Source organism: Mytilus galloprovincialis, chromosome 11, assembly GCF_965363235.1.
Source record: "Mytilus galloprovincialis chromosome 11, xbMytGall1.hap1.1, whole genome shotgun sequence".
NCBI classification, from domain to species: domain Eukaryota; kingdom Metazoa; phylum Mollusca; class Bivalvia; order Mytilida; family Mytilidae; genus Mytilus; species Mytilus galloprovincialis.
Genome location: NC_134848.1, coordinates 61,650,575 through 61,674,469, shown reverse-complemented (window position 1 = coordinate 61,674,469; position 23,895 = coordinate 61,650,575). Strand labels below are relative to the sequence as shown.

The 23,895-nt window shown below is 32.4% G+C and overlaps 1 protein-coding gene across 1 annotated transcript in view; it reads left to right on the top strand.

Annotated features, from left to right (window-relative positions):
- LOC143052549 (carnosine N-methyltransferase-like) overlaps positions 1-23,895 on the top strand; it is a 38,887-nt gene that overhangs the window by 13,046 nt on the left and 1,946 nt on the right. The window contains exons 2-7 of the mRNA XM_076225604.1: positions 12,565-12,754; positions 13,800-13,969; positions 15,871-16,011; positions 17,050-17,228; positions 20,874-20,987; positions 23,223-23,326. Of these exons, the coding sequence (XP_076081719.1) occupies positions 12,565-12,754; positions 13,800-13,969; positions 15,871-16,011; positions 17,050-17,228; positions 20,874-20,987; positions 23,223-23,326 (898 nt within the window). The remainder of the gene's footprint in view (positions 1-12,564; positions 12,755-13,799; positions 13,970-15,870; positions 16,012-17,049; positions 17,229-20,873; positions 20,988-23,222; positions 23,327-23,895) is intronic.

The following is a 23,895-nucleotide window of genomic DNA, read 5'->3' as shown; positions in this document are numbered from 1 at the left end:
GTTGATGTTTTTATCACCTGTTCTTTGTCTGTTGTTTGGTGGTGGTTTATTTCCGGGGGCCATCCTCTTAGGCTGTTGAGACGAAAATGGTACTCCTTTGTATTCCTGTATAATTTCTGATCTTCTTCCTGAGTCGTCATGCTGTTTTCATGTATTTCCCTATTTGATATGGGCTTGCTATTGGCTTCTCTTATATTTTTCTCCTCTGTTTGTGTACTAATTTGATTCTCTTTTCCTTTTTCCTGATCACTTAGTCTTTCATTTCTTATTGGAGATGATTCCTTGCTCTGATCATATAAAGTGTTATAAGAAGACGCTTCATTAAGTGTTTGATGTTGCTGGCAGTTTCCTTTTTTGTCGTCAGTTTTTGAATTTTGCTGGTAGCTGTTTGTTTTATCATCCTTCAAATGGTCATTTGGATTTCGTACGAATTCTTCTCTCATGTTATAGTTATGTGGCACAGGTTCTTGCTGTATTAACTGCTGCGGCTTTATCCGTATCTCATCTCTGTTCTGTGACATATGATGCGGGATTTGTTGTCTGTTGATCGTGACTGGTCTGCTGTATTCAGGAGGATGAGGCAAGGTGGCATGTGTATTCTGCGTTGCAGCATTCATTGCACTAAGGGGATTGTAGGTTCCTGTTGGTATTCCATACATTGTGGGGAGATGATATGCGGATGGTATATTCATTTGCCTTTGCACTGTCACTGAGTTTGGTGCTATATGCATAGAACTGTGTGTAGGATTTAGATGCACATTCTGCCCTAGATTTGGTGGTATATGCATGAAGTTTTGTGATGGATTGGGTGGTATATACATGCTTGTTTGCACTGGATTTGGTGGTAAATGCATGTAGTGCTGCGAAGTATTTGGTGTTATTTGATGCACAACTCCTGGTATACCTTGTGGTATATGCATAAAGTGCTGCATTGGGTTTGGTGGTATCTGAGGTACCATTCCTGGTATGCCTTGTGGTAGATGTGTATAGTGCTGCATTGGGTTTGGTGGTATATGAGGTACAGCTCCTGGCACACTCTGTTGAATTCCACATGGGTGTGCGCTGTAGTTCCTTATTTGTAATGCCATCTGTGTGGTAATAGCCGTTTGCATGCACATATTCTGGATCAATTGGTTTTCTATTGTTTTCAGACGGTTTTCCATTATCATCTCTTTCATTTGACTCTGCAATTGTTGAAATGCATGTTGAGTATTACTTTGTTCATTTGTCTCTGTGGTGCCTTGAACTGATGGTTGTTCATTAATCTTGTTTTCCCCTCTTTGAACAATTGTGTCAAGCACTGTCTTCATATGTTTGATCTCATTTTCTAAATTCAGTATTCTCGTTTTTTGAGCTGTTATTATTTCTTCCTTGTCATTCTTGTTTTTAGTTCCTTTATGATTTTTCTTTACTCCTTGTTGCGTAGGGGTTATCCCATGCACTTGTTTTGATGGGTTCCCATTTGGTATACATGGCATAGTTAAATTAGAGTCTATTCTCTCTTCTATTCTTTGCTCATTCTTTTCTGACTCTTGATCTATACTGCTTTTTATACCAGTTGGCATGATTGGTATGCATGTTTTAAGTTCTGTTTCTTCCATATCTTCAGGTTCTATTTCTCTTTCATTTTCACCCTGATATTCAGTATGTTGCCTCTCTTTTTGTTTCTCTTCTGTATTGTAGACTTCATCTTCCTGTACCATTGGTTCAGATTCCACTAGATTCCTTGCATCATAGAGAATATCATCGTTACAAAGGGTACATATATAGTCTTTGTGTATAAATTCTTTTTCTCCAGTTTTACTAGTAAGGTTTTCACATTGGAAGTGATACCAATAATCACATCTATCACATCCTATTCCCTCCTCTACGTATCTGTTGCAACATGGACACATAAAATTGTCAGGTGTATTATTTGTATCTGTTTTCAACGGAGAGCTACTTGCCTTGTTTCTTTCCTTTATATTTTGACTATTCTTAATCGTTCCCAGTATAGCTTGGTTTGTATCAGCATTGTTTACTTCCTTCACTTTAAGTGGGGAAACACATTCCTCTTCACAGATTATTTCCTTTACTTTATTTTCATTTTCGTTCTCTTCCTGTTTTATAGCTCTATGTATGGTATTTGAGGAGGAACTTTTTAGCTGAGATAAATATGAGTGAATGCTGTTGTTAAGAATGTTGATGTCTCTATATTTAGTTCTCAATTTCTCACAAATTTGGTCAAATATATTGTTGATAAAAATATCAATCCTGCCTCCATTTACATTGATTTTACAGGTTGTATGATACAAGTTGATTGTAAATTTTAATAGACTACCAGCATCTCCGTTCAGTTTTTTGTTATACACTTTATAGCATGAATCCACTGTTAACCCTGATTTTTCTATTCCATCCTGGATTGGTAAGGTTACTAAGGTCTCGGCTATTTCGGGTCTGTGTAAAATGCTTAGTATTTCATTTTTCACCGTTTCATATGCTCCAGTGCTTAGTTCTATTACAAAATTTTTACCTGGTTTTAGTTCAAATCTCAGATGTTCTTTTTGACATGCATTAATTTTTTTCTGAATAGCGCTTTCCCTATCTAGCGTATATGATCTTGTAGTAATTTTACTTGGACGAAGATCTCCAGTGGAAAGGTTCTTTCTGAATTTCTGTACCTGCATCTTGTACACCTTTAGTAATAATAGCCAGGGAGCAGTTTTATGTTATATGACTGAAAGTATTTGTATCTTTTAGAAAGAGGATTTTATTGCTAGCAGACAACCTATGGTATAGCGCGGACAGCCCACACTGACCTGTTGTCCTACTAGCAGAATCGAAATAATATTTCAATGGTATAGCGCGGACAACCCACACTAACCTTATATAGTACCGGATTTGATAGGCACACTGAATTAACCTGTGGTATAGCGCGGACAACCCACACTAACCTGTTATCCTGTGTGCTGTCTCAAATTATCAGAATTATCAGTCTAATACATCCAAGTACTCCCTAACTATTATTATTGATGTCGGTATCTTTGTCTTCTTTATCTTTAGCCCAACAGTCTCTCGTTATCTGTCTGGTCAGTTTCATAAGCCAGGCTTTTGTAAGGTGTATATTTGGGTGAATCCCGTCTTGTAGCAGGCTTAGGTTGTAGAGTCTTCTGCTTTTGGTTTCACCGTGTCTATTGCTGGTTGTCTCTCTTTGATACGTGCGTTGTTGTCTGGTTGATGTTCTGTATAAGTCGATGTTGAAGTTTGGTGAAAAGTGTTGGTTTTCTTCGTTGGTGTTCCTTATTGCCTTATTAACCTCAAGTAATTGATGTTCTAGCTGATGATCTTGATCACGAAATGTTTCTGGATTTTTGTGCTTATGCGCTTTGTTCCATGCCTCGATTGAAAAATATGGTATTTCAACTATTGTTGCTTGGCTTCCTGGTGATAGCCCCTTCAGTATTTGTATTATCTCTTTGTAACCTTTAACTAAGTGCTCAACCAGTTCTTCTGTATTTTGGTATTTAAGCGTTATGTATTTGGTTTTTCTGTCAAAGGCAGTAAGATCACATGTCCCTATTATAATATATAACCAAATATTGCCTGTTATAAGTTGCACTTCTGTATCAAGGTTTTGCTTCAACCAGTCTAACGCTTGAACGACTGTTCTGCCTCCTTTACACCACCAGTGTATTTCAGAGTGCAATGGGAGGGATGCTTGTTGTCGTAGTCTCCCACCTATACTGTTCCCTATAACTATCGGTCTGAATTCCCTTGGTGTTGTGGGAATTTGGATAGGCCTTTTATAGGACTTCTTTAATTTTGCCAACGACATACACTCTGCTTCTCACCTTTCTTTTATTTATATATAGAGATATATGTATATCTAAAGATACCCAACACACGAGTCTGATTTAAGTGTAGCTGTTTAAACTATAAATACAGAAAATTCAATGTGAATGTAATGTTCTATTTTACTTTGTTTGGATATTTCAATTATAATATAAAGAAATATGTAATAAAATGATTTACCTCGATTAATTAATCGTTCTCAATCAAGAAATAATTTTATATTACCAGAAGGTTAGTTAAAAAAAAAAAAAAAAAGAATCCGGCCAGGTAAAAGAAAAAAAAATTTGATGAAAAAAAAAAAAAAAAATGGCGGGTGTTCTGAAAATGTTTACGACGAACACCAAATCTTAAGTTTAAGGTTTTATATTTTACAATAGTGGACTAATGTGAATGTGAATTATGTGCTGTACAATATTATATACAATGTGTAACTTAGTGATGCCAAATATTAACAAAAACAAAATATTCTCTCTCTGCTAAATCTTCACTTCCACACTTCTCGCAATCTCGTAACCAATGCCGGACATTTAATGTCAGAACATAATGTGACTTGTTCAAGTCAGTTTTCACAACAGGATTTACCTCAATGAAATATTAAGATATCAAAAATATACCAAATCATCTTTTATATAGTTCTTATAATTGTGACTTATTTTTTGTGATTTTTTTCCCTACTTGTTTCCATACATTCTAACAATCACATCACAATCATGATAATGCCAGACTTTTACAGAACTTTGCAAGCCATTTTGTTTTTGATGGACTCTTTTAAGTCGGAACATGATTTGACCTGTTCAAGTCAGTTTGCAGAACAAGATTTCCAATCAAAGCTAAGTGTTCTTCCTCTTAGTCTTAGCCACCTTCTGAATCTGCCACTGTTGAGTTTATTTATTAATAAGTTTTTTAAGAAACAATTAAATCAAATGGTCATTTATCTTAGAGGATCTTCAATGTATTTTCTGTATCTTTTATCTGTCATTTTTATGCCCCACCTAAGATAGTAGAGGGGCATTATGTTTTCTGGTCTGTGCGTCCGTTCATTCGTCCATCCGTCTATCTGTCCCACTTCAGGTTAAAGTTTTTGGTCAAGGTAGTTTTGGATGAAGTTGAAGTCCAATCTAGAGTTTAGAGTTTTTACCCCAATTTCACGGTCCATTGAACATAGAAAATGATAGTGCGAGTGGGGCATTCCAGTACTGGGGACACATTCTTGTTTTATACATAACATTAATATCATACATGTATGCCAATGCCGGACTTAAAAATTTCTATAAATTTAGTTTTTGACTGATTTTTTAATGTCAGAACATGAGTTGACCTGTTTGAGTCAATTTTTCAGAACATGCCCATTTGACCTGTTTAAGTCAATTTGTCTGAACATGATTTGACCTGTTCAAGTCAGATTGCAGAACAAATTTTCCAATCAAATCTAGGTGTACTTCCTTTAAGCCCTGCTTCTGAATGATCTGCCATTTGTGAATTTATTTGATAAATGTTTAGAAACAATAAAGTCAAATGGTTATTTATTTTAGGGGATCTTACATATATGTCTTATGTTCTGACGTTTCCATACTTTCATTTAATATCATATGTCAGTGCCCCACTCTAAAAATTTCAATAAATTTAGTTTTGGACTGACTGTTTTAAGTCAAAACATGATTTGACCTGTTTAAAAGAAAATGCATTTAAATATTGAGTATATATATACCAAATAATGTTTTTATAGTTCTCATTGTGACTTTAGGGGACCGTATTTACTCTGTCCTATATCTGGCTTTCCCATACATTTTAAATCAATATGACAGTACTAGTCTAGATTTGTTTTGTTTTGACTGACTCTTTAAAGTCAGAACATAGTGTGACTTGTTTGAGTCAGTTTGCACAACAGTATTTACCTCAATGAAATATTAAAATAATAAATGTTTTGCTCTTGATAAATTTAGCTAAAAGTGGATGAGAATAGATCCTTTATTTTTTCCTTGGAAGATTTCAAGTATTGTCATGGTACTAGTAAATGTATCCAATATTGTATTTTGTAAATCTTTTGTTATTGACAGAAAATTGTATGATACATTTTTTCTCCTCTGGTTTTTTGTTTGTATTTTGAAATGATTGAATTTGATAAGATAAATATTATTACATGTATTATTTTAAGATTCTGATAAAAAGAAGGTATTATGGGCCCCACTTTTAAGACTCTTTGATTTGAAACTAGTAATCACTATATTTTTATGGAGATTGATAACAAAGTGGTACATGTAGTAATGACTGCTTAAAGTCAGAACAAAAATGACCTCTCTAAGTCAAAATGCATTAAAAAGGGACATAAATCTTATCAAAATATGAAGATATTAAGTCACAATATTTTGTGCAAAAGCTGACCTGTGGAAGTCATTTTATGATAAATTAAAGTCTGACATAAACTGACCTGTACAAGTCATATTCTGTTGAGTGCAAGAAGGGAGACAACACTTTCATCAAATTATATCTGACCTATAGAAGTCATTTTATTCTGACTTGTTTATGTCAGAGCTCTGACTGATAAGGGAGCTACCATTTGATTTTTATAGGGGGGCTAGTTATATTTAAGAGTTCAAAAAATAGTGTAGGATTTCTTTTACATCATGTATATATACATTATACAAGCTTGTTTTCCACTAGTATATACCCGCGGTATGAAGAACTCATGACGAGGGTTTCATATGAAATAAGATTTAAAAAATAAAATCCTCCCACCCGCCCCATTTAAAAAAAAATTGGATGAAAATCTACCAATTTATTTTAGTTGGCCTAATGCCAGACAAGCTGGGGCTGTTGGATGCCAGAGCTTGTCCCATATCAAAAAGTGGATATTTGCCGTCCAAAATAATGTGCTGCTTCTTTGCTTCCGTGTGGTTTAGATTTGACGAATTACCATAAAAACAACATTTTGTTTTAACATGTTTAAGCCAGTTGATTTTTACATGATGAGCAATAAATGTACCTGATATTGCTAACTGAGGAAGTCATAAAAGTTTCACAAAATGTGTATTTCTCAAATTAAAAAAAAAATCAGGAAATGGTGATAGTTTTTTTATAGGAATTGCTTTAATCATGTTAATGATGTGGATCATGTAAAGTCGTTGGGCGTTATTAATTTCGGACTAGTAAAGTTGATGTTTTTGCAATTTTTTAGTGCAAGCTTTAAGATAAGGGAGCTACCATTTGATTTTTATAGGGGGGCTAGGATGAAAAATTTTGTCCTGCATTTTTTTTTTTAGTTGTAATATTACTCTCTGTCCTGCATTTTTATTTTTCACTCTATTCGGTCCTGCCTTCTTTTTATTTTAGTTTATCCTGACTATTTTTTACCTAAATTGTCATCCTGACATTATTTTTTTGTAAGTGGCTAATCCTACCTTTTTTTTTAACTCAAAATTCCTGTCTTGTCAATTTTTTTCAAATTTTATCCTAGCACCACCCCCCACCCCCATAAAAATCAAATGGTAGCTCCCTAATTATTTGCAATGTTCCTGAAAGTTGATAATATTAAAGCTCTACTGTGATAGTTGAGTTTGGTATAAATATTTCATGTATTTATGCTGCTTCTATGTAAAAATCCTACTGTAGTCTACATAATTATGACGTCTTGCAAGGTTATTTTTTTTTTCTGGGACGAATTGAGTTGAAATCTTTAGCTAGATATAGAAAGATATGGTATGGGTGCTACATTGTAATTGTGAGACAACTCTCCCTCCAAGTAACAATTTATAAAGTAAACCATAATAAGTCAAGGCACGGCCTTCAACATGGAGCTTTCAAATTGCTTTACACTGAACAGCAAGCTATAAAGGGCCCCAAAATTACTAGTGTAAAACCTTTCAACTGGGAAAACCAACAGTCTAATCTATATAAAAGGGAAAAAAGAGAAACACTTTAACTGAATCATGGATAGATAAAAATAATACCTATTACATGTATTATAATGCATTTAAAAAAAAAGGAAGCCTGAAAATTATTTCCCAGTTGTATACATTCTTTACCAACGGCAGCGTATTGTATTAAGTACTATTAAAATTTCTTCATTGACTTATTATTTTTCCTGTTTCTGCACATATATTTGCATCCACTGTTAGCCCGGTAAACGTATCGCCTCCTTCAGTCAGGAGTACTACTTGTACAAGTTATTTTTATTTACTTGAAGAAGTAAAAAAAAATGTACACATATATAAGTTAATAAATAATGTTTAAATACGGTAATCTCCCTTTAATTTTCTCAAAAAATTACTTAAGTATAAGTAAATTTTTCTAACAATCCTACAAAAATTATCAAGGTTTGAGATGTAAAATCAGGGCTTTAATGATTTTCCCAGGTTAGCTCATATTTTTTAATTAGAGTTCAATGTTTCATCTCATTAATTCAACAAAGAAACTGATTGCACAAAGATCTTAAGTATTTGTGCAAGGCCTTCAAAAATTGCTCCTTGGGGGCTTGTAAATGAGCAGTGTTCTGAAGATAACAGACAAATGGGATTTTCATTGCCCATGAAATTACACTTAAATGATTAGTTAAGACATCTGCAAAGGGCAGATAACTTAAAATTATATAAGAGCAAAGAAATCTTAAGAATTCAATAAAAGAAGATAGGATGACTTTTTTACTTATACATTTGTACAAGTAAAAAACATCTGAATGTCTAAGGAACATAACTCAGCCAATATTTTTTTTTACCTATGCAAGTAAATAAAATTCACTTGTATAAGTAGCCTACAAATTTACTTATATAATAAAATTGAGAATGGAAATGGGGAATGTGTCAAAGAGACAACAACCCGACCAAATAAAAAACAACAGCAGAGGGTCACCAACAGGTCTTCAATGTAGCGAGAAATTCCCGCACCCGGAGGCGTCCTTCAGCTGGCCCCTAAACAAATATATACTAGTCCAGTGATAATGAACGCCATACTAATTTCCAAATTGTACACAAGAAACTAAAATTAAAATAATACAAGACTAACAAAGGCCAGAGGCTCCTGACTTGGGAAAAGCGCAAAAATGCGGCGGGGTTAAACATGTTTGTGAGATCTCAACCCTCCCCCTATACCTCTAACCAATGTAGAAAAGTAAACGCATAACAATACGCACATTAAAATTCAGTTCAAGAGAAGTCCGAGTCTGATGTCAGAAGATGTAAACAAAGAAAATAAACAAAATGACAATAATACATAAATAACAACAGACTGCTAGCAGTTAACTGATATGCTAGCTCCAGACTTCAATTAAACTGACTAAAAGATTATGATTTCATCATATGAACATCAGGCACAATCCTTCCCATTAGGGGTTTAGTATCATGCCATCATAACATATATGAGAAGAACATAACCTGTGTCATGCCAACAACTGTTTTTGGGATACGATTGCTTTTAAGCAATCTGTAGACTTTTACCGTTGACTCAGGGCTCATTCCCTCACGTCAACCGTTTTATTCTAAACATTCAGCAACATCTCAGATTCTTATGATTGTCTTGCTTTAAAAGGTAAAAACAAGCAAAAGGATTGAACATAAACAACTTTCCTGTAATGTTCTTCTCATAATCTTCATGTTTGATTTTTCCCTTGACTTATATGCGTGTTTTTAACAACACGGAAAATCAGAATTGCGCAGTATTTATATTTAGTGTTTTTATAAATTTAGAAACACGTCAGAGGGAATTCCCCAGTTTTGATAAATGCGAGAGTTCTTTGAATTCCGATAATTCTATTTCTGTCATATAAGAACTGAAGTGGAGTTTTCTATATTTTACCGTTATGAAACTGATACTGTACTCTCATAAAGAAATTGAGACTCATTCATCATATCATAAATTAAATAAACGTTCTTGTTCCAAATCGCACGTCGCGGGTTTGTTTATGTATTGATGTGCATGCATATAGTTTTCTTGATTTCAAGGGGTATCAGATTGAGTGGTTGTTCTGGATTCCCCGCTTATTAATTAATTTGAAACTCATTGGATTCTTTCTATGTCTGCCTGCTATTGAGGGTTTAATATTGTTGTTGCATAATTTAAAATCATATGCATCATTTAAATTAAAATCAATGAAGTTTTAGCTATAACACCCCTTTAGCCGAAATGGAGTCTTCCATATTATCGTTTCGAGTTGTCTCCCTTTCAGAAGTATTTCCCGTCAAAGTCGTCAAGAAAAATTATCTCGTTAGATGTCGATAAACGTCGTATTATATTAAGAACGATCTCAATTTAAACAGAGGAGTGTGTACGGAAGGATTCATGCCCACTGACCCAAAGGAAATTAATAATTAAAGGGTTAGAAATGGGGTTCCTCCTAGAATTAACGGTGATAACATACGAAGTGAATAGTCCGAGATTACTGGGTACAAGTCAAATCGGCACCTGGTCAAATCGGCACCCATAGAATAAGTCAAATCGGCACCCATAGAATAAGTCAAATCGGCACCTGGTTAAATCGGCATCTAGTCAAATCGGCACCTATTTAAAAGTCAATTCGGCATCCAATAATATTTGATATTATATATGGGACTGGGAAATGGGGTTCCTCCTAGAATTAATGGTGATAAGATACGAAGTGAATCGTCGGTACAAGTCAAATCGGCACCTGGTTAAATCGGCATTTAGTCAAATCGGCACCTATTTAAAATTCAATTCGGCATCCAATAATACTTGATATAATATATGGGACTGGGACTATTTAAGTTTGTTATTTAAGTATACTAGCATAAAAGTCCCCCACGGTCCCAGCTTGTCTGGCAAATCAGCCGTCGGACATCAGAGTAATCTCGAACTATGAAGTGAAATACCTTCTCTCTCTCAGTGACTGTTGTGGAAAGTAAACTTGGAATTGATAGCACACAAATAAAACACAATAAGTACATTGCTCGTACACTTGTATCCAGGATTAGCTGTTTTTAAAGTTGAGTGACTATTCAGATATATATTACCTTTGCATGTGCAGTTGAATTAGTTTTGAAAGTAATACTATCCAGCTGTACCTGGCCTTGAAGGCATAAAACTTTGCTCAGTGCTTGGAGCACAAAAATCGTGCTCGAAACATGAAATCCAGCAATTTGATTGGTTGATTTTCGAGTCTGAGTACAAAAATCATGCTCGAAAGTTTTATGACCGTGAGCCCAGGCCTTGCGGTCATAAAACTTTCGAGTCAGTTTTTTTGTACTCATACTCGAAAATCAACCAATGAAATTGCTTGATGTCTTGTTTCGAGCATGATTTTTGTGCTCCAAGCACTGAGCAAAGTTTTATGCCTTCAAGGCCATAGTCCAAATAATTATGACGTCTGGGAAGGCTATTATAATTTTTTTCTTTGAAGCCTTACTTCGACGTCGAAGTAAAGCGTCGTCGAAGTAAGGCGTCAAAGAAAAAAAAATATAATAGCCTTTCAAGACGTCATAATTATTTGGACTATCAAGGCCAGGGCTGCCAAAAATGCGTGAGTCGACTCACGCATGTTCATGCTTTTTTGCAGCAGTATCCTTGGATCAATTTTTTCCTCTTTGATCATTTCTATTTTGGCCAAATCTCACGAATTTGCTTAATGAAAAGTTGGCAGAACTGCTATACATGTGTCAATGAAAACTATATGGCAATCGTATCCCTCAGAGCATTCTGCTCTTTGATTAGAATAAATGTGTTTAGTTCCGATGCAAAGACCTTATCAGTGACTCAATATTAACGCCAAAATATGCAATATTTAATGACTTGACAACAGTATCGTAATTATATCCCTTCTTAATAAGTCTATTCAAAGGTTTTGTAAGTTTCTGAGGTGAATACTGACACCTTTCATGCCTTTGTGCTTTATAAAGAATATTTCCATAAAAAATTGGATGTGAAATACCTGAACGTATTAGAAGTCTGCATGTTGAGCTATATTTACGAATGATGTCTTTATACCGATGATAAAATTTAGTAAATGTTTTGACTAGTTTGTGATATCGAAAACCCTGGTGTAATAATTTTTCAGTAATACATAAGTTTCTCTCGTTAAAATCTAAAACATTATTACAGTATATTAATATTACTTCTTCAAGTAATTAAAAATAACTTGTACAAGTAGTACCCCTGACTGTCCTTGGGAAATATAAAACAATTTTAAAATGACTTTCTGCTTGATAAGTCTTGTATTGATATATAAAGTTAAAATATTCTTACTTCTAACTAGACAAGACACCTGGGCCAAAATTAAAAATATGTTTGTTTCCCCTCCCCCCACCCGGGTCAAAAATAAGCCCCCGGGTCAAAAAATTATTTTCCAAAAAAAATTGAAATTATTTTTTTCCTGAAAATAATTTGTTTCCATTTTTGGAAAGTGCTTGAAAGCAGAAGGATTGATACCTGCCTTCCTGGTCTGTTTACAAAGGACAGACCCGGGGGAGGGGAAACAGACATTCTTTTAAATGTGGCCCTGTAAGATGTAAAATTTAAGTCATAAAAACATTAACTTGGCAGCAATTGATTTCACAGCCTTTAACATGTTTAAGGCTTTGATTATATATGCTAGTTATCAACATTATCATGATTCTGGAAATGATCATGATGATATATAACTCACATATTCCTTTAAAAAAAATGTTCATTTCAGGATACATGTTTAAGGCTTTGATTATATATGCTAGTTATCAACATTATCATGATTCTGGAAATGATCATGATGATATATAACTCACATATTCCTTTAAAAAAAAATGTTCATTTCAGGATACATTCATCAAAAAGAGTAAAAAATGCAGTGGAATCTTTCCAGAGTCTGTCTGATAGTCATAAAAAGATGTTACCTGGTTACCTTGACAACCTTACTTTAATCCAGAACTGTGTTGACCATAACTATGAAATCATTCAATTAGTGATCAAAGATGCTGAGTACATGTTTGAGAATAAAACTCATGAGGTACAAAGTAATGATAGTTTTCACAATAAATAATCAAAGCATACATATGGATATAAAGATACCTGGATTAAGTGCATGTATGCTAAAAGTGTACTAAATTTTATTTTATATTTTATATCAAAAAGATTCATCAGTGATGCTGGAATAAAAAATGTTCAAAGGACCAATTAAAGTAAGAAGTTGAAGAGCATTGAGGACTCAAAGTTATAATGTTCATTTTTTTCTGTATACATGTATTTCAACATGTTCAAGCAGATTTTCACACTTTTTATGTCAATTATTCCATGTACATGTATTCACAGACAAAAACAATATGTCTTTTTAAATATTCATGATCAAATTCTTATATCCAAAAACAGTACTAGTTTACAAGAATAATGTCTGTTCTATGGTCGGGTTGTTGTCCCTTTAACAAATTCCCCATTTCCTTTCTCAATTTTATTGCTGTCAAATAGCATTCATTGCATATTTTTATTTTTGTAGATTCATTCATTAATTTGAGATGTGAACAAATACAACAATCCAATTCTTAAAAATTTAATTTCATCATGTTCATGTTTTATTTCTCTTTGAAAATATTTTAATAGAAGTAACATTTGGCCTAAAAATAAAGTATACAATAAATTTAAAAAGAAGATGTGGTATGATTGCCAATACAATGAGAAAACTCTCCACCAGACACCAAATGATACAGATATTACCAACTATAAGTCACTGAATGGCTTCCAAAAATTGGCAAAGTCCATTACTCAAAGTTGGCTTTAAAAGGTTCTGAAATAACAATTGTAGACAAATTTTAAATGAGAAAAATAACAGAATAATTTGTATATATATATAACAATGTTCAATTTGCCTATTCAAAATCTATGGGTAATCTCATAATTGTTCGTACACCAAAATGTAAAAACCTTACTTCATTGGTTAAATTTCTATTGTTGAGTACGTTTTTAACCAACAACAGCATTTTGGTGTGCGCTTTTAAAAATATTACCCAGAATGCATTAGAATTTGAAATGGCAAATTGATTTGTTTGTATATTATTCAGCCAACTGAAGATGAAAAAGAGGTTCCACCTACACAGTTTGATATGGACAAAGTTAGAACAACAATAAAACAGTTTGTACGAGACTGGAGTGCAGACGGTCACAGTGAAAGAGAGGCTTGTTATCTTCCTATTGTCATGGAGATTTGTGAAAAATTTCCAAAGTCAAAATGGTAGGGATATTTAAAAAAGGATTTTTTTTTATTAATATGGAGAGAGGATTTGATAGAAATAAAGGGCAGCTTTTTTCAAGTTTTCATAGAAATAATGACAATTTTAAAGTAATATAAAAGTTACTCTTTGATTTAAGAAGAAGATCTAACATAGTGATGTATTAGTATGACATCTATCAAGGGGAGGTAAGAAACTACCATGGGGAGATAATTATAAGTAGGCATCTCCCTTAAGGGCATACAATACAGTTTTGATCCCGTATTTACAAGTTGATGAAAATTTGCATATAGGCTATTTTTTACCTGATTAAATCAAATATGTATTAAAAAATATACCTTCATGTGCTACTTTTTGAGTTAAATGAGGTCGAAATTTTGTATATTTGCTCAAAATTCGGATTTGTGGCCGTATTTTCCTTTTCGAAAGAAAGTCATAACTTTTTTGTTTTAAAAGATAAACACAAATTGTTTTTTGTTAAATAATTTGTAATTTCTGTATTTTATAAGTATTCTAAATATTTATGCATTTTTTGTTCAGAAATAACTCATATTTATCAAATGGTCATGAAATGAGAATAAAAACATAATTTTTTGCTGTATATTTATCAAAATTAAAAAAATTGCACTATTTACAGTTTTATACAATTTGGTCCACATAAACTCCCTGCAAAATTAAACAAAATGTCGGTTTAAAAAATGGGGGTCCATGCACTCGTTTTCAAATTAAATCAGTTTGAATGATAAAAATAAGTCGAAAAATGCATCTTTTCCCGATATGTCACAGTTTGGCGTTGTGAAAATAACATTTTACGTTACCAAGTCATTACCTCCCCTGTAACTGTATTGTATGCCTTTAAGAAGTTTCTTCCCCTTTTGTCAATTCTTCAATAATTTGTCAAACAATCAAAGCAACACAAGAAAAAAAATACAATGCAAACGTACAATTATATTCACTTATAAACAAGCTTTATTTTAATGCTATGCTTAAAAATCTCAGAGAAAATAAGGCGTTCAGATATTTGTAGAATTGAAAAATATAATTTAAATATAAATACTTAATAATGTTGCCAACAAAAATATTGAAGATGAAATAAAAATTACAGTATTTAAGATAGATTTTCTTCTTTTTCTTTCATTGATCTTCTCTGGACTGAATTGCTCTAATGAATATAGTTATCAAAGGTACCAGGATTATAATTTAGTACGCCAGACGCGTTTCATCTACATAAGACTCATCAGTGACGCTCAAATCAAAATGTTTATAAAGCCAAACAAGTACAAAGTTGAAGAGCATTGAGGATCCAAAATTCCAAAAAGTTGTGCCAAATGCGTCTAAGGTAATCTATACCTGGGATAAGAAAATCTTTAGTTTTTCGAAAATTCAAAGTTTTGTTAACAGGAAATTTATAAAAATGACCACATTATTGATATTCATGTCAGCACAAAAGTGTTGACTACTGGGCTGGTGTGTAACTGTAATGCATTAATAGTTATCTTTAAAACCCTATGTATGTATGTTGACTTAAAAAAAGTGCTCATTTGCAAACTTCCATTAAACCTTGTTTAATAGGCCTCTAACATACAGTTACCTAGCTGATTACAATTGTGCTCAGTACAAATGTAGGTTTTATTGTTAAGTCCTTGAGATAAAAAGGTTGAACATAAAAGGAAGATAACACAAGCAAACAAGAACAGAGTTTTATGGGCAAGTTATGACCTCCAAAAAATGAAAAATTTACTGGACATTTTAGTTAATTTTTGGAGGCAATTTAGGTAAGATTATTAACACCTTGAAACGAAAATTCTAATCTTTCAAATTAACAGATACTAGTAAGTTCTACACCTTCTAGTAAAAAACTTGTACATGTATAAGTATTTTCATAAAATGCTATATATTTCAGTGATCCTTCTAAAATTTCTGTACTGGTTCCCGGTGCTGGTTTGGGAAGGCTGGCATATGAGATAGCTAAACAGGGATACAGTTGTCAGGGAAATGAATGGAGTCTGTTTATGTTGATGGCATCAAATTTTATACTGAACAAGTAAGGACTATTTGTCAAAACCTCTATACTGAATTTTTATGCCCCACCTTCCATAGTAGAGGGGCATTATGTTTTCTGATCTGTGCCTCAGTTCGTCTGTCTGTCTGTCCCGCTTCAAGTTAAAGTTTTTGGTTAAAGTTTTTGCTCAAGGTAGTTTTTGATGAAGTTGATGTCCAATCAACTTGGAATGTAGAACACATGTTCCCTTTGATATTATCTTTCCAATTTAAATCTCAATTTCGAGTTTTGACCCTATTTTTATGGTCCACTGAACATAAACAATGATTGTGTGAGTGGGGTATCCATGTACTATGGACACATTCTTGTTTGGTCTATGTATCTGTCTTTCCATTTTTCTGCCAGATCTTCTGTCCATAAGTTTTAAATTTAAAGGTTAAAACTTTAAGTTTTCAGGTTAAAGTCTTTGGTTAAGATATATACATGTGTAGTAACATTTGAAATGGATACACTAAACGAGAAACTTGATAGTTGGAAATGAGTTCATTTTTATAAAAAAGAAGATGTGGTATGATTGCCAATTATACAACTCTCCACAAGAGATCATATGACACAGAAATTAACAACTATAGGTCACATATGGACTTCAACATAGGCAAAGCATATACCACATAGTCAGCTATAAAAGGCCCTGAAATGACAATAGTAAAATAATTCAAGCAAGAAAACTTATGGCCTAAATGGGGTTAAACATGTTAGTGGGATCCCAACCCTCCCTATAACCTGATGTAAAAGTACAATATAATAACAAACTATAAAAATCACATGTTCATTATGAAGGAACATATGCATTTGAGACAGATTTCATTATTCACAGAACACAAATAGTGTTGGTAAGTTATTCTTTGAACACCTTTCCTTAGCTTGTTATATATCAATAACATGTTCTTGTACTGAATATTTGAACTATGGTTTTATGTTTAGATTTAGTTTTTGTACCATTAGCATGATTAGAAAATCTATCAAGCTCTTAATCTACATAACGACATGATACTCTAAAATTTATAATTTATCTTGTAGATGCAATGCTGTGAAATCATTTACCCTGTACCCATGGATACACCAATGGACTAACAATACTTACACGGAGGACCAGACAGCTAGTTGTAAATTCCCTGATGTCAATCCTGCAGAGCTACCTCCTAACTCTAACTTCTCAATGGCTGCTGGTGATTTCCTGGAAATATACACTGATCCAGGTTTGTAAAACATGTGAATTCATGTATCTTAATCTAAATTTGTCATTTGATTGCAATGCAAACTTGATGTTTTGTGCTGACATGACATTAGGCACCAATCAATTATCAGGGGTGGATCCAGCCATTTTTAAAAGGGGGGTCCCAACCAGGGCTTCCAAAACGGTCATATATTCCGGACATTTGATTAATGTCCGGTAAAAGTCTGGCTGGGCAAAGCATGAAACGGTCATATACATTTTAGTTTTCAAGGCTTTTTTGGTCATTTTAACATAAGTCATGATCTTTTTGACCCAACCTTTTGCCTTTAACATCTACACATTTCCGGTCATAAAAGTGACATGATGATTAATTACTATCAAAACAACCCATACTTCAATACTTTCTAATTTTAATCAAGGCTAATTAGTTGTTGGACAGGTGATATCTACCTGTTCAGTTGACAGGTAAACTATGTTCAGTACCGGACATCGTATAAATTGATCGGTCTATTCACAATTATTTTCTTACATTTCAGCGGTTTGTAGCTCATTTATTTAGTCCAAAGGATTAAAATTATAAGAAATTAGTTTATATACATGATTTGATAAAAAAATTTAAAAGGTTTAAATGAAAAATCGTCAGAACTACGTTGAATGAACTAGAACAGGTGTGCGCATGTGCAAAGGTGGGAAATTTAATTATGCATCCTTTATTTCTTCAAAATGCTAAAATCATCATTGACACCTGTATCTTAACGTTCATTTCAAGCATTTTGTTGAAGAAATAACGTGGAAAGAGCTTCTTCACTCAGTCATGCTTTGCAAACGTACACGGATTTTACGTATCCGTTTACGGTCCATGTTTTACCATTGTCAAGTCAACATCCGGTTTTAGAAAAACGTGATTTTCAAAACGAAAATGAAGTTTTTGACATGTCATTTTGCACAAATAAAGAGTCTATGGCAGATATGAGCACACTGAAGTGCACACTTTGAATGATGCACTGCCAATTTAACAGTTTACATCCAAACATCCAAAACAAAGTAAAGTTTAAAATCGTTTTTTAATCTAATGTCATTATCATTGGAATGGCCATCTGATTACCATAATTGTGACTTAGTCTTAAGGGATTAAAACCGGGGTCAGATATAAAATGTCCGGCTGGCTCAAATGTATTTTGGAAGCCCTGGTCCCAACAGAGGATAAAAGGAGTAGGGTCCAACTATATGTTCCCATTTAAATGCATTAATCGTCCAAAAAAAGGGAGTTCAAACACCTGGATCTGCTGTTGATTTTAATCAATCTCAATTCAAAATGAACTTTAAAAAGATGAATCTTGGTAGAAGTTAGACTTTTTCAGATATTTATATCTTATAAGTTTAAGCATTGTCTAGAAATTAAGCAAAATCTTTGGAAAATGCCTGTCAAAGTCATGAATATGACAGTTGTTTTCCATTTGTTGAACTGGCATGTTAAAAAATGGCTTAGCATAGTACAAAGCAGGGTTCATACTCATATCACATTAAATGTGCTCGTCCTGAATATAAACTTTAAAAGTTCAAAGTTAAACAACAAAAAAAAGTGTGAAAATATGTTGTTTTGTTCAATGTGAGGTTATGATCAGAAATGGGAACTTTAAATTTAAAGCAATAAAAGAAGAGAGCAAACCAATTTAATGTTATTATTGAATTGTGATCAGGGAAATATCTAATTTAAAGGAACTAAACATTGATTTAAAACTAATAAAAAAGTTTAAATAAAAATATTATAAGAATTAAAAAAAAAAGTGTTTCCGTCCAATATTTGTTTACCTTTGTAAGAGTGGATACAGCTTCCCTATCTTCTTTCATTAAAATTCTGTTTCATATCAATTATTCAAAAAGGGCAATGAATTTCATCAATGATGTTATATATAGTAGTCAACCTGGCTGCTCTTTAATAAGATTTTACCAACATCTTGCTGATCTTTTCAAAATTACAATCAGATGTTATATTGCTATACATTCTTTTCTCTGAATTTTATAGAAAGAGCACAAGTAAAGTAGACTGAAAGACCCTTGAGTTATGCAGTTTGTAAGTGGATGGCCCTTTAAATGCATCCATTAATTCAGAAAAAAAACTATGGTTAAATTTTGAATTTCTAATCCTTCATGAATGGCAAAGGTATGATATTAGCCATAATTTGGCCCTTGAAATTGCAAAAAAAGTAAATGTTCAATCCTTAATAGTAAATGAATAGGTGATATCAACAGGACACTTATTGCAAAGATATCATATTGAAATTGATGAAATTTATCTAAAAATAGCTGCTTTATTAATTTTTGATAATTATATGAGGCAAATCACTAAAGTTCCATTTGATGTATTTTATCCACATCGGTTATTATCTTTGTATTTAGACATCTTATAGCTTGTATAGTAAAATAGAATTTTGAGAAGGCTTTGGCTCATATATATATCAATATTTTTATAACAAAACCTCAAAATGAGGTTCTTTTAAATTTTACAGTTTTGCATTAAATTTAAGAGGTTTAAGGTGGTACCTAACACTACTTGGAGATACCTCTGTAAAATCAGCTTAACGTTTTAATTACGCTGTGTTGTTAAGGGAATATAAGCTTCTCAATGATCAAAATTAGTGTTTGTCAAACTGCTATATAACCAGTGTAATTTTCCTGATAAAATGGTTGGTTCAAATTTTTTGAAATTTTTATATTTTCATCAAATTTTTATGAAAATTAAACGAGCCAAATTAATTTTAGTGAAAGTGTTGGGTACCACCTTAAATCAGATGTGTTAGACAAAAATTCAAATATTTGAAAATACTGATTTCTGATAAACTTGTAAACATCTGAAGTACACTATTGTGTAACTATGGAATTTTTGTTTTGCGTGAAAATTCAAGGGGCCAGAAACGGCATTATCATACCTGTTGCTTTTTGTTAATGTTGAATTCTGGGTTTGCAATGATGTAAGAGACAATATACATTGCAAGTGTTATGAAAGAAAAACTATTTGAGTTTTGCAAATGAATAAAATGATATAATATTGCTTCTGATAACTATGATAAAAATTAACACAATATTTCAAAGCTGTGGATGCATATGTACATGCCTTTTTGGATTCATGACAAGATGGCTACAGGTAATTTTTTTTATCATTTAAAAACTTACTTTTATAATGAAAAATATGAAACCCATAATGAAAATAGAAAACCAAATTATCTAAACAGTCAAGATTTAATTGAGAACAATATAACTGAAAAAGAAAGGATATTCTATAATACTACATATAACTACATGCATTTTACAAAACCAGCTGTTTTATTGCTGTTCTTGATCTCAATGTCACAGTAAGGCCTTAAACTATTGTTGAAGCTCCTTTGCAGGCATCATTTCAGGTTCAAGATTGGCCCAAGCACCAGGTGCAGCTAAATTCTAAATACTAGATAACAATTTCTCTACCTCTTCATTGAAGAATGCAGTTTGAAGAAAAAATCAACATACTTGATGATTTTTTTTACACAAACATTGTCCTAAACTGCTATACATTCTAATCACAAATTATAGAAACACTTTAAAACACATAGGTCTATAACTTTAGGGTACATTACTATGTATGCTGGGTATAATTGCAAATAATATTTTCTATATTCTTTCATTACAGACACCTTTGATTGTGTTGCTACTGTATTCTTTATAGACACAGCCCACTGTATAATATCATATATAGAGACTATTTACAATATACTGAAACCTGGAGGGTACTGGATTAATTTAGGTAAGATAAAACAAGCATGCCCCTCTGTATAATATCATATATAGAGACTATTTGCAATAATCTGAAACCGGGAGGTTACTGGATTAATTTAGGTAAGATAAAACAAGCATGCCCCTCTATATAATATCATATATAGAGACTATTTACAATATAGTGAAACCTGGAGGGAACTGGATTAACTTCGGTAAGATAAAACAAGCATGCCCCACGGTATAATATGATATATATATAGAGACAATTTACAATATACTGAAACCTGGAGGTTACTGGATTAATTTAGGTAAGATAAAACAAGCATGCCCCACTGTATAATATCATATAGAGACAATTTACAATATACTGAAGGCTGGAGGTTATTGGATTAGTCTAGGTAAGATAAAACAAGCATGCCCCAATGTATAATATCATATATAGAGACTATTTACAATATACTGAAACCTGGAGGTTACTGGATTAATCTAGGTAAGATAAAACAAGCATGCCCCACTGTATAATATCATATATAGAGACTATTTACAATATACTGAAACCTGGAGGTTATTGGATTAATCTAGGTAAGATAAAACAAGCATGCCCCTCTGTATGATATCATATATATAGAGACTATTTACAATATACTGAAACCTGGAGGTTACTGGATTAATCTAGGTAAGATAAAACAAGCATGCCCCTCTATATAATATCATAACTATGTAGTCATGAAAGTGACTACTTACAATTCTAATTTCTAGTGTGACGTTGTGGCTCTTTAAATGCTTTGAGTACACACCTTTTGTAAAATGTGAATATATTGTTTGGGCTGTTCCGATCATACACTCACGTCATATGCCTATTTTATGAATGAGCAACACGACATCATTGAACAATTATGTAAGAATATAAACATTTTACAGAAAAATACATGATTATGAAACCGAAATTTCATAACAAGAAGGGTTAACAAACAATATTAAAATATCTTATAACCAATTTTTTCTACATAAAAGTAAATAATTATTCAAACTCATCCAAACCTATCTAAATTTGTTATTGTATACAGTGTAAGCATGTCACTTACTCAGGTTGCTCAGTTCTTTTACGACAATCTTATAGTGCGTTAAAATTGAAACAGCAAATATTTGATCCAAGAGAATTGCTGTTTTTATCCTATTAATTTAGAAATAATTCATTGGACTTGAATTTATACTAATTTTACCACATGTTTGCCCTTTATGCAGATATTTAACCCCTTGCTATATATGGGTCGTAATAAAATATTTAGCATAAAGGGCCATCCCCTGATAAAATCAGTATAAATTCAAGCCCCCATGAATTATTTCTTGATTTTCTTAAACCTGACGAATACTGGATTAATCATGATATGATAAAACAAGCACTTAACCACTGTGTTATACATGCATCTTGTCTTGTATTCCATATCTTCCTCCAATAAAAGAGCACCTCAATCAATGAGTTTTCCACCACCAGATTAAAAGTACATGTATATCGTAATAAAATTCACGTAGTTAGTCATCCATCATCTTTGATTTAATATTAAAAGTGTTGTGTATATACATACATACCGGCATCTCAATATAACCTAGTTCCTTGTCATGAAATTTAAAATCCAATATAGAGACTGTTCACAGTATATTGATCCTTGTAAGAAAATGTGAGATACTAGATTAATTTGAGTAGTTTTAAAATGCTGAAATACAACACTATCATAACAGACATTTTAATATCTGATACAAGGGTTACCAAGGGCCATTTCTGGATCCTAAAACATTGGAATCAGAAATATCGCCAGTTGCTAAATTTTTTCGCCATTTTTGAAAACTGTTATATGCTGCAGAAGAGAGAACATTTTTTTTTTAATTATAAAGGAGAATAGAAACAAATGAACAATTTAACGAAGAAAAGAGAATAATGGGTGGTTAGATAAAGTAGTGAAAATTTGTGTTCAAAATAAAGAATATATAGAAAATCAAATCAAATCAACTTTATGTCTGTACAAACAGATGCCTGGGTTCTTAAAGACATGAAATATATTTACTTCTTTCTAATCACTGTATGGCATGGTATATTATAATCCTGATAATTTGATATGAAGCAAAACAGATGGTGATCTGTTGAATATGATTAAATAAATTTTTATCATTAAAAAAAAATTATACGGTAGAATGGATCCAACCTTTTGTACTGGTAAAACAGTTTAATATTTAAATCAATATTTTATGTTCTCTATTGTTTTAGGTCCTTTATTATACCATTACTCAGACATTCCAAATGAAGTTTCTATAGAACTGTCGTATGAAGAATTAAAGAAAGTTATAAAACAAGTCGGATTTGTCATACAGGTACAGTACTATCAGGTTTTTTTTATTTAAATAAATGTTTGAGGACAAATTATATTATGATATGAGTTATAGTCAAGGAAAGTTATATTTTCCTTTGATGTTTTCAAAATTACCAAGGGAAGAATGTTGGTTGTTATAGAGGTTGTTACCTTCCTTTCTGCCCAGATTCATTCCAAAAAATTAGTGTAATAGCTTTAAATCTGATTATTAGAAATTTGATAATTGAGAATACAATTGAATTAAAATTGTAGTTCTGATACAATTCATGTATATGACATGTACATAAAAAAAACAAAATACTCATTTTGGTTGAGTTGAAATATTTTTCTCCTCTCAAGATGATTTCATTTTAGATTGTTAACAATTAAGCTTTAGTGTAGTTTTATAAGTAGCTATGTCAAATACCATGAATACTCAAAACCAAAAATCCTCATTTCATACTTTTTGAGAAAAAGTTGCAGAAAAAAAATATTGGTTTTTGTTAATAACTTATTTTATATCCTTTCTTCTGGATCTAAGAAGTCAAAATATTTAGAAATTATTTTGTGACATACAGTTAACTCTCGTTG